Source organism: Brachyhypopomus gauderio, chromosome 5 (genome assembly GCF_052324685.1).
Source record: "Brachyhypopomus gauderio isolate BG-103 chromosome 5, BGAUD_0.2, whole genome shotgun sequence".
NCBI classification, from domain to species: domain Eukaryota; kingdom Metazoa; phylum Chordata; class Actinopteri; order Gymnotiformes; family Hypopomidae; genus Brachyhypopomus; species Brachyhypopomus gauderio.
Window position 1 is genome coordinate 15,603,136 of NC_135215.1, and position 12,098 is coordinate 15,615,233.

The following is a 12,098-nucleotide window of genomic DNA, read 5'->3' on the forward strand; positions in this document are numbered from 1 at the left end:
AGATCACTGTGGCTGAGCTCCAGAGATGCAGTAGGGAGATGGGAAGAAGTTCCACAAAGTCAATTATCACTGCAGCCCTCCACCAGTACGGGCTTTATGGCAGACATATGAAAGCCCACATAGAGTTTGCACAAAAACAACGGAAGGACTCCCAGACTATGAGAAATAAGATTCTCTGGTCTGATGAGATGAAGATTGAAGATTTTGGCATTCATTCTAAGCGGTATGTATAAAGAAAACCAGGCACTGCTCATAATCAGCTTAGTACAATCCCAACAGTGAAACATGGTGGCACCATCATGCTATGGGGGTGTTTTTCAGCTGCAGGGAGAGGACGACTGGTTGCAATTGAAGGAAAGATGAATGTGGCCAAGTACAGAGATGTCCTGGAAGAAAACCTCTTTCAGAGTGTTCTGGACCTCAGACTGGGCTGAAGGTTCACCTTCCAATGAGCCAAAGCACACAGCTAAAATAACAAAGGACTGGCTTCAGAACATCTGTGACCATTCTTGACTGGCTCAGCCAGAGCCCTGACCTAAACCCAACTGAGCATCTCTGGAGATACCTAAAAATGGCTGTCCACCAACATTCACCATCCAACCTGATGGAATTGGAGAGGATCTGCAAGGAAGAATGGCAGATGATCCCTAAATCCAGGTGTGGAAAATTTGTTGCATTATTCCCAAGAAGACTCAAAAGTAGTTCAAAAGGGTGGTGCTTCTTCTCAATACTGAGCAAAGGATCTGAATTACTTATTACCATACCTTGTGCCCTCCTCTCACACATCACCCTGGTTTACTGCTGAACTTCGTGCCCAGAAAACCACTGGTAGGCGCCTTGAGCGTCTATATAGGAAAACTCATTTATCTGTTCACTACCAGGCATACATGGATCACTTGGCCAAATATAAGGATGCTTTAAATAGGGCCCATACACTTCACTACACATCAGCAATAAACAGCGCTGGCTCTGACCCCAAGCGACTTTTCAATATTGTTAACAACCTTCTGCGTCCCCCATCATTGTCCCCGTTCCCCACAACTGATCGGTGCAACGAATTTCTTAATATCTCAATAAGGGAAAGTATCCCTTATTTATCAGGATTTGTTGAAGCACCAGTCACACAATTCCTCTCTCTCCTCTTTCTCCTTGACTACTATCCTGCCCCTTCCTCAGTCTCTCTCCTCCTTTTCAATAGTTAACTCTGATCTTATAGCCAGACATCTCACCAGCGCTAAGTCAACTACCTCAATCCTGGACCCTGTTCCTACATTTCTGCTCAAACAGGGCGTCTCTTCACTTGCTCCCTATATCTGTCTATATAGTTAATCTATCTCTCACCTCTGGACACATTCCTGTAGAGTTAAAAACATCTGCCATAACCACAGTTATCAAAAAACACTTGGACACTACACTAAAATTTGGACACTACAATTTTAAGCAATTATAGGCCAATATCAAACCTCCCATTTCTATCAAAAATTCTAGAACGTGTTGTTGCCTCGCAGTTACTCCAGTTCATGTCTTCTAATGATCTCTTCAAGATCTTTCAGTCTGGTTTCCGTGCTCAGCATAGCACAGAGACAATGCTCATTTATGTACTTAATGATCTTCTTCTCTCTTCTGACAACGGCTACGCATCCATTCTCCTAATCCTTGATGTTACTGCTGCCTTTGACACTGTTGATCATAAAGCTCTGCTCTCACGGCTTGGTGATTTAGGTCTCTCTGGTACAGTCATCTCCTGGTTCACTTCCTATTTATCAAACAGATGTCAATTCGTTTGCCTGGGTAACTGCAAATCAGACCTATCCCCTCTTTCTCACAGTGTCCCCCAGGGCTCTGTACTTGGTCCACTGCTATTTAACATCTATATTTTGCCTCTTGGTAACTTGATTCGCCAATATGGGTTAAACTTTCATTTCTATGCTGATGACACCCAGCTTTATATTAGTTTCAAACCATTTGGCCCCTTCCCACATCCATCCATTACCAAGTGTATCAGAGAACTCAACCTATGGTTGCGCTCCAACTTCCTCCAATTAAATGCTCATAAGACCGAGTATCTTGTCATCGGTACTAAATCTGTGGTCCAGTCCCTTGCCAATACACCTTTCAGTTGATGATACCCACATTGACTCATCACCTACAGCCCATAACCTCGGAGTCTTATTTGACCCATTTCTGTCGTTCGAACCACATATACGCTCACTTAGTAAATCTGCCTTTTTACAACTTCGCAATATCTCCCGCCTCTGCCCACACCTTTCTCTAAAATCTGCTGAGATCCTGGTGCATGCACTCATTACTTCAAAGTTAGATTACTGTAACTCCCTCCTCTATGGGCTTCCCTCTAAATCTTTTCGACCCCTTCAGTCCATTCAGAATGCTGCTGCTCGTGTTTTATCTCAAACCAGAAAATACGAGCACATAACATCAGTATTAGAACGTCTCCACTGGCTCCCTGTACACCTGCGTATCCAGTACAAACTCCTAGTGCTTACATTTAAAACACTCACTGGTGCGGCCCCCTTATATCTTGCCAACCTCCTCCACCATTATGTCCCAACAAGTAGACTGCGTTCTACTGACACCGGTCTCCTTGTTGTCCCTAGATATAAGTTAAGCACTATGGGCGGTCGATCATTCAGTGTGGCTGCCCCAACACTTTGGAACTCTCTCCCGCCATCACTCCGTCTCTCTTCATCTCTTAATTCATTCAAAACACAACTAAAAACTCACCTGTTTTCTCAATATTTTCACCTAAACTCTTCATCCTAGACCAGCTTCAATTTATTTTGTCTTTTTGTATTGTTGTTAGTTGGCATATTTTTTGTTTTCTACATATGGAAAGCGTCCTTGGGCACCGTGAAAGCCGCTATATAACTGGGTCCTTCAGTGAACCCATCCCTCAGGTCCTCGGTGCATCAACCCCACTGCACTGTTTCTGCAGACTCCGGATTCCAGGCACTCAAACAAACGCAGCCTCACTTCCTCACACACGTCCTGCGCAGGCTGGAGTTCTGGTTACCTTCCAGTAGTCCACAAAGATAGTTCCATCCACTTTGGCATACACCCATGCAAACAGCGCCACCTGGAGTGTGCGATGCTGACAGTCATGACGCAGGCTCTTTGCTTTGCCTGGGTTAGGGCACTCTCCTCGTGCATCCGTCCCTCGTGTTAGTTGCAGGTAACGCCTTACTCTCCACAGGACACTGTGAAGCATAAACCATGCACTTGCAGAAACGACTGCCAAGTGGTATGTAACATAACGACTACGGCATAAATAATAAACAGACAAAGGATATTAAAAGGATATTAAAAATTGTTTAAACAACAAAAAAAATGTGTCATTTAAAAAAGACACTTCTTGGACAAGTGATGAAAAGGTGTGCTTTGGAGGAAGGTTGTCCAGCACGGTTCAGACTTGGTTCAGTGGTGCTTGCAGGGGTAATGCGTGTGCTGTAAGTCTTATCCTAAAGCCATTTCCCCCTGAAGGGAAGCCAACCACTCAGAGGGAGTTGTCATTGTCATGTGAGCAACTCCATCAGGTCTCCGGGCAACTCAAGGCATTGGCCCTGAAGTGAACTCCATAGACTATTAAAGCAGGCACTGATTCAGTGAATGGCCTTACCTGAGTGTCTCATGGATCTCCCTGTAGAAGCATCACTATTAGATATGTTCAGGTTTAAGGATGAACTACGATGAAGGTTAAGGGAGTGTAAAGGTCATCATTAGCCATTTCAGCCATGCATATCATGCATTCAGTAGTTAATGGGCATGAGAGCCTCTGAATTATATTTTAAAGACTCATTACAAGTGCTAATGCCAGTCATGCAGGACCTGCATAGATTTTACATCCTGCATAACATTAGAATTCAACTATACAGTTTTCTGCACAAACATTCAAAATGGCATGATATTGTTTGTCATTTCTGATTCAATACGACTTATGTGAGGGTGAATTCTATGGGAAAGCTCTGAGTGTCAGACACATTCAGTCACCTTACCTCATCGGTGCACTGCTGCATATGGTTGCCAGGATACTATTTCCAATGGCAACAGAAGAAATAGAATGCTGAGGGCAGGAGAGGGAGAGGATGCACTGGAGGACAGATCAGACAGGAAGCCCATATAAGGCAGTGGAAGCACTATAAAGTTCTTACACAGAAGTGCATAACTGCTGACGCGTATTCAGTTCACTTTCTTAACTCTTCCATGTGCTATAATGCATATATGACTGACTTTATACACTGCATGTTCTACACATCTGTGACAGCCTGGTCCGCTACATTAGTTAAACGTTTTGCAGACAATTTGCATAATCGTTTTATCATTTGGTGACTAAACAATGAAATGGATTAAAAGGTTTTTTTTTCTCTTTACATAAAATCAATCTCTGAGCACTAGAAAAGCAACAATTAAAATGCTTATCGAACTGATTCAAGTGCTGGTCTCCACAGTGAAAACAAAAAGATCTACACACCACCCTAGAAAGAATCAGAGCAGATAGCACTCTCAGAGAAAGGAAACGAGAGCACTCACATCTGGAAAACATCTTTACAGCCACTTTTGGATTTCTTACAAGCCTTCCATTTGATGTTATGGAATGTTGTAATGTCCATTTCAAAGAAATAATTACTATGCTATGAAAAAAATAGAGAGAGACTTCCAGATAGGGTGCATTAATGCAGCATAGACACTGCATGTTAATTTTGAGCATATGTAATTTAAAGCAATTAGTAATCAAATAAATGACAGAATGTAGTTTGTGCCTGTGTTTCATCATAATCAGTGTCCCTGTTATCTGGGTTAAGGTTAACTCATTGCCTTACCCAGTGTTCAATTCTGCATTCTATTGGATTTTCATTTCGTTTTTGGTTGAAGTAGTTTTACAAATATCATGTTAGATGTTGTTATGTTGGGTGCTTTCTTTGTCAGATACCTACTGTGTCAGACTGGTCTCAATAGATTACGCTGAAGTCTAAATGTTTGTAGGTACATATGTGTGCACGTATGTGCTTGCCCATGTGTGTGCGCGTGTGTGCAAACACACATGTACCATATGCAGATATGTAAAAAAAATTAAAATCCTGCGCTTAATTGCAAAACAATTGTTGGTAAATACTGCCACCATCTGGTAAGATTTTTCTTTTATCCTCAATTTCAAGCTGCACATATGATTGTCACACAGCTTCCATCCAATAATACAAATAACAATAACTAGAATAACTATGCTTGATGATGAACAGAACACCAGACATTTCATAATTTTTTGTGAACAGCAATTAACTAGTAATCTACACATTAAGGTAAAGTCTGTGCAGCTCCATCGTTAAACAAGGGACAAAATTAGTACTTAATGAAGATGATGATGATGATGATGGTAGTGATGATGATGAAGATTATGATGAAGATGATGATGACGAATTATGTAGAATGTCAAGGTCAACAGATTCCGGAAGGTGTCGTCCAGGCAACATGTTCCATACAGACCTTGAGTGACTCAGCTCTGACACACCCACACCTAGTGAGTACACCAGGACCCAAAAGAATAGAATAGATTAGAATAGAATAGAATAGAATAGAATAGAATAGAATAAAATAGAATAGAATAGTGTACTGTATTAAGCATCGATAAACTATTTATCAAATTTGTAATGTATTTTTTGTTTCTTTATATTAAACAAGGAAACCTGAGAGACAAACTCAGTCAGCCTGAATAGATTAAGGTCTGATATAGTGGACTTTTGTAGCAGACACTTGTGCAGTTGATCTCATGTATAACATGGATTGGATATATTTTCATAAATAAGAATTTCCCTTCACTCATCTGTCAATGCATGTCTATGCATATAAAGCTCAAATCTTATTCAAGCTAAAATGCCTGATTTGAGGGCATAGAATTGAGAAAAACAATGTAATTATACAAAATGTTGCATTCACAAAAATATTTAAAGACCCCTGTTTTTTCTTTATGAGCTGTGCCTTTCTTGGTGATGTAATCTGTCTCTAAGGACCATCCAAATCATGGCACTTTTGTAGCCTTATAAAGATGTGTAGAAAACATGAAGCTTCACTTCAGGCTCTTTCACAATTGCTGTATCCCTTGTTTTATATTCACAAGGACAGGGTAACCACATGTGAGAAAGGCTGCTCTCTCTCTCTCTCTGTCTGTCTCTCTCTCCATTTTTCAGAAACCTTCAGAAACCATAGCAAAGAAGGTCACAGAGGAAAATGAGTGCATGTCCTAGGAGAGAAGAAGTGAAATGTCGGGTGAGTCAGTATGAATCAGATTGTCTAATGTCAGCCTTCTCACAGTGGGCAAATCACGTTACACTTCATGATCAGCTTTTATGACTTTTCTTACATTCTTCTTGATATTGGGGAAGGGTGTGCAAGAACAAGAAGAAGAAGAAGAAGAAGAAGAAGAAGAAGAAGAAGAAGAAGATGATGATGATGATGATGATGATGATGATGATGATGATGATGATGATGATGATGATGATGATGTATAACAAATCAGTCAGTGAAATCACCTGGCAATCCTAGGCATTACTAGAGCCACATGCTTGTATTACAGGCTATTGGACATGTATTAGCATTGGTGAATACATTTGTCAGTGGTTAAAAAGGCAAATGCCCTTTAATTAATTAATTAGTTTGCATCACTAATTAACTGTACCTGCTGGCTTGATTATATTACAGAATAATGTGATGGAATGAAAGCTTGGAAAGTACTTCATCAGAAGAAATTTCTTAAGTTAAAATATCCTCCATTGTTGATTACACTGCTGTGATCCTAACCCGCATATTAGAGTCCAATTCCACATCATAACCGACTGACAAAACTCTAAACAACAGCTGCATTTTGAAGGAGGAAACCCAACAAGTTGGTTTCTCAGACCCAGATTAAGCCAAACCCCAGACAGAAACATTTCCAGAGCCGAATTTCGACTGGCACTGTAACTTAATCCATATCTGGGACAGCAGCCCGACGAGTTTAAGCTTAAATCCTCAACCAGTCTAAAAACTGAAGGAATTCAGACCTGTGTTAGGTGCCAACCAAGAGTATGAAAGCACATGGCATAGGAGCATCGTCACTGAGCTGTGGAGAAAATGTCCCTGGTCTGACCAATCCATGATCCATGCACCTTTTGCATAATGCTAATGGGAAAATCCAAATGAAACTGATCCTGTTTGAAGAACCTTTGAATGGTACAAGAACATTGTTGCTTTCTCTTTGCATAGCTACAGCTTCTCCACTGATCGACACTTCCAGTCTCACAATGCAGCCTGTGGCGAGGCATGTTTAATTAAGAACGCTTCAGGAACATGACACTTTTTTTTGCTTCATTGTGTTGCTCAGCCATCCGGTTCTCGACCTTCTTCAGGTCTTTGAGATGAGGTGGAACGTGTTGTTTGCAGCAGTACTGTACAGCCATTGCAGCTTCTTGCAGAGCAACACAGACATTTTCACATGGTAGAACAACTACGTACACGAGATGCATCCAGCATCTTATGGAGTCCCTGTTCTGCAATATACTGGTATGATAAACCAAAATACATTAGATGTCATGGACATATAAGAACATATAAGGACGAACATATGGTCCTTACAAACAGCTGATAAAGAGGACGACACACATACAGGTGGGGCATTTCGTGAGGCTCAGCATGCACCACCCAAGTGGGAGGTGGGACAAAACCAAAACAAAAAAAGGCATGTGTAAAACAAGATGAAACGTGAACAAAACATGCAATCCCACTTAAGCATTTATAAATGTTTATGTATATTTATGTTTGTTGTCATGAATGACATTTGTAGGTGTTGTGTAGGTAATATCCAAGTATCAATTTGGTTTTTTTTTCTGGACTCTGAATAATTTGGAAGTGACACGAGAGACAAAGGACACATATTCCCTTTCCGAGACACTAGATGGCAGTAATTCAATTCGCCCTTGGATGTGGAATTTTTCAAAGCTCGCGGAGGAACGTCAGTATTTCCGTGGTTAGAGAAGACAAGGGCACAGCCGTTACCAGTTTGTTAGGCTTTCCAGTGTAGCTATGGCACGGCTGCTAAGGAGTAGTTTACGAGCATATTTCACGAGTCAGATCCGGATGAGCTCGGATCAGGTACTAAACGAATATGCTTTTAGGCATCTCTTTTGTTGTTGGCTGTTGTTTTAATGTCCGTTTTCACTCAGTTCTGACGCAATCATGTAGCTAGGGACCTTAGCTGGTGATGATCATGCACGAGCAGACGGAGGCCTGGCTTACCTTGAGCCTTCAGTCACTTCAATCAGTTCACCTCGTTTGTCTGGGTCTACATAACGCTACATGATGCAACTATGCGAACTAGCTTTATGTCGCTCCATAGATTGAGTGCTTTTTGATGTTTTGTTGTTTTTTTTTGGGGGGGGGGGGCAATGAGTTGATACATTACGCCCCCTAAAAAGCTGCATATCCAACGAATCTATGTGTAGGCCGATTGTCAGCCTGTGCTGAAAGTCAAAAATAACGTGCATGATTGGAAAATAAGACTTGCTATCTAGCTCACGTTAGCCGGTTAAGGTTGCGGCTCCATTGGGGCTCACCTGTGCTCTCCTGTGATTGTTGACACCATTTTTTCCCAAGGTTATACTGCCTAGTAGTATTAACATGAACATTTAACTTCAGGTGTAGCGCACTGGTGTTTTTAATTGGAAGTTCTCTCTATAGCTCGGGGAGTTGGGGAAGGGTGCCGGGAAAGGAGGAGGAGGAGGCGGTTCGATAAGAGAAGCTGGCGGCGCTTTCGGGAAGAAGCAGGCGGCCGAAGAAGAACATTACTTCAGGTGTGTCACGTGACTTTGCTCCTGGTGTGATACTTCTGTCTCCCAGCATGGAGGGGAACGGCCGGTGTAATCACTAAAGCTATTTAAGTTATGAACTTTGGCGTCTTGGATGTCTGTAACACACTTTTATGCTTGTTATTTCACTTTTCACCTATCTGGTAACGTGAGCTGGACACCCTTACCTGCTGGGGTGGTGATTTTCCTGTCTTTCTGTCTTTTGTTGTGTTTACTAGATGGTTAGAAGTCTTAGGTTTGAAACCTTAACCTAGTAACCTTAACCTCCATAACCTAGTATGGAGAACCAATGTTGCAATGCAACTATTTTCAGTTGCATAAATAGATATGTTTCTTATAAAAAGTCTTAACTTAATGGTATTTCAGAGAACAGATTTTTTAATTATTTGTAGAATATATTCCTTAAAGGTTCTTAGTGGATAACTAACTGATTCTGCCAAGAACCAGTAATGCAGGTGATTCAACAGCTACATATAATGGCACTATAGGATTAACAAGCATATTCTAAACATATTGTTCTTTACTGTTTATTATTCAGGGATTTCAGGGAACAGAATCACCTTTTGGTAAAAATATAAATCTGGGGAAATTGGCATTCCAGAAAGAAGACAAAAATGATACAGATTTTGAACATTAAAAGCAGTCTGAAACTAATGACTAAATAACCGTCATTCCAAGAAACAAAAACTTCCCTTGCATGTCTGTCCAACTTCCTCAAACCATTTGCACACTTGGGTGACTCCATATCTGTGTCATGTCTGGATAATGCTAAAGTTGATTTTGACACATTCTTAAAATATGGTGACCAGAGGTCCATGTTTTCAGGGGACAGTCCCTGATTTTTGGTGTCCTGCCCCTGTTTTTAACTGAATTAAAGATTTGACTAGAAAGTCCTACCTGGCAGCAGAACAGACCAGCAGTCTTATAACGTTGTGCTGGTTTTGGCCAGTAGAGGGAGCTGGTGGCCACTGTCAACTTACCACTCCCACCCACCACTTACTTGCCTAAGTTTTACAATAATGCTGTTTAAATCTCCGTGAGAAACTAGCTAGTATCATGAGTCCACATCACAAATATCCTCTCAAGTCTTGAATGTACGCTGCCTAGCAATCTACACATAATGCATCTTTTTATTATTTTTAAAACTGTTTTACTATTATTGATGTCCATATATGGCCTTTTTGTATCTCGATCATGAGCTATCCCAGATGTGTGTTTAGGGTATTGGCTACCACCTCTGGTTTCTCTTTACTGCCATCTTTTTAATATGAAAGATTGTCTCAGACCGGGTATGTCTGATAGTTCATATGCTGTGATAACAACCTGCCTGAAATCACACAGCAGCTGTCTGTTGATTGGTGGACACAGAAGAGCTAGCTTTGTTCTGAACCATGGTAGAGGTTTTCTCTTTTAAAAATTGCTTTAGAATGACAGAGGCTGCTGTTTTAGGTGTATAGCCATTTAACTTTTTTTAACCATTTACCAAATTAGTATTGGTACAAAATTTAGTATATACTGTTTCCACATATCCTTAAAATGATTCCCTCTTGAATGTACTTGTGCTTTTTGTTTACCTCTCTGTCTGTCTCTTGTTTCCTGTTTCCCTCACTTCTCATCTCTCTTCCTTGCCTGCAGACAAAAAGAGAAGGAGCAGTTGGCTGCGTTGAGACACCACCACCAGGAGGAGATCGAGCACCACAAGAAGGAGATTGAGCGGCTGCAACGCGAGATCGATCGTCACAAGGGCAAGATCCGCAAACTCAAACATGACGACTGAGCTCAAGATCCGCAAACTCGGGCATGACGACCGAGCTGAAGCCGCCACTGGCCTAAATGTCATTCTCCATTTTAGCCAAACTTGTTCCATGTCTGATCTGTAATCTCTTGTGGTTTGATTTGGTGGATGAATAAAGGTTATAGAATTTTTTTTCTCAAAGTGACTAAAGTCTTCCACCGTCTTTATTTTAAACTAGGGTATCAAATGTTTAGAGGAAAACACTTTTCTGACTTGTTTTCAAATTGTTTAGGGGTTTTGATGTTTTGCTACTGATGAGCGTAGCAGTGTGCAGCCTTTTGAAACAGTGTTCCCCTCTCCTCTATCTTGGCTGCTAATGAGGGGCTCATTATCGTTAGCTTCCTCTTATCTTTTGTTTTTTGTATCTATGCTAAGATGCTGACTGATCCCCCACAAAATAGAGCTTTGCTGTAAAAATAGCTGGTTCAGGATGTGTGAGAGGAACCAAGCTGTTTAAATCCCTAGTTGGACCTGCTCTGCCCATAATGTAATGTTTGTTCTGTATGTTTATCGTGCAGCCTATAATTAGGCTCAAGATGAGAGCTGTCATTGATGCACTTTCAGAAAGTCCATTTCATTATTTGGCATTTTACCAAAAAGTGGTATTTTAATGAATATTTGAAAAGCTTGTATGACTAGCATTGACTTTTAGTAGTTAAGGGCCTGTGCATCTCTGTCTTTTGTAAATAGAGAAATCACTGAGCATTTTATATTCGTCCCCTCTCTTTTGGGGGTAGAGGGTGAAATTTAGAATTAACATAATGTGAAATTATGGTCTCGTTTATTAGTGCGGACAAGAAACAACTGTTGTCAGCTGTCCAATTATTGTAAATCTATCTTGTAATGATGCAAAAGTTGATTGATTTAATTTCCCTTCGAAGAAGTTGTGAAATGCTATTAGTCATTATTATATTATAAATAGTGTAATACTAACACCGTTCATTTATAGACGCTTTGCATAAATGTACGCATTGTAAATCGCACACGACAAAGTGGGATGTTCATGTTTTACTTGTATAACATATTCAAACGGGGTCAGCGACTTAAACATGCAGTTACGTGCTGGAGGAGTGAGTGTTAATTTTATCGCAATATAAACAATTCCCTGTTTCAGGCGAAATAAATAGTTGACCCCGACGTGATTTGAACACGCAACCTTCTGATCTGGAGTCAGACGCGCTACCGTTGCGCCACGAGGTCTTGCCCATATGATTCTTTCCTGACTTATATGGTGTTTGAAATACACATTTTTTTCCATTTTCAACATTCGTCAAATACATTTTACCCTAAGCAGTGGTAAATTGTATTATTTTTGTAGTTAATGAACATTAACTATAATATCTAAACTAAAATCTTTAGTTTCAGTGTTTTTAAATTGAAGAAAATTATATGATTCAATGTTTAATCCAAAAAAACAAATTAGTGTATGTACAGACTGCAAACCAAACCCAACA

At 40.6% G+C, this 12,098-nt stretch overlaps 1 protein-coding gene and 1 non-coding gene across 2 annotated transcripts; one reads left to right on the forward strand and one right to left on the reverse strand.

The window, feature by feature from the left end:
• The first annotated feature begins 7,975 nt into the window (after positions 1-7,975).
• On the forward strand, positions 7,976-11,392 carry atp5if1a (ATP synthase inhibitory factor subunit 1a). Its single transcript, XM_077006018.1, has 3 exons — positions 7,976-8,136; positions 8,722-8,834; positions 10,485-11,392. Exons 1-3 carry the CDS (start codon positions 8,068-8,070, stop codon positions 10,624-10,626), a joined length of 324 nt encoding a protein of 107 aa, XP_076862133.1. The 5' UTR covers positions 7,976-8,067; the 3' UTR covers positions 10,627-11,392.
• Positions 11,393-11,772: 380 nt separating this feature from the next.
• Positions 11,773-11,844, reverse strand: trnaw-cca (transfer RNA tryptophan (anticodon CCA)). Its single transcript has one exon. It is a non-coding gene; the product is annotated as a tRNA-Trp (tRNA).
• Positions 11,845-12,098: the final 254 nt, after the last annotated feature.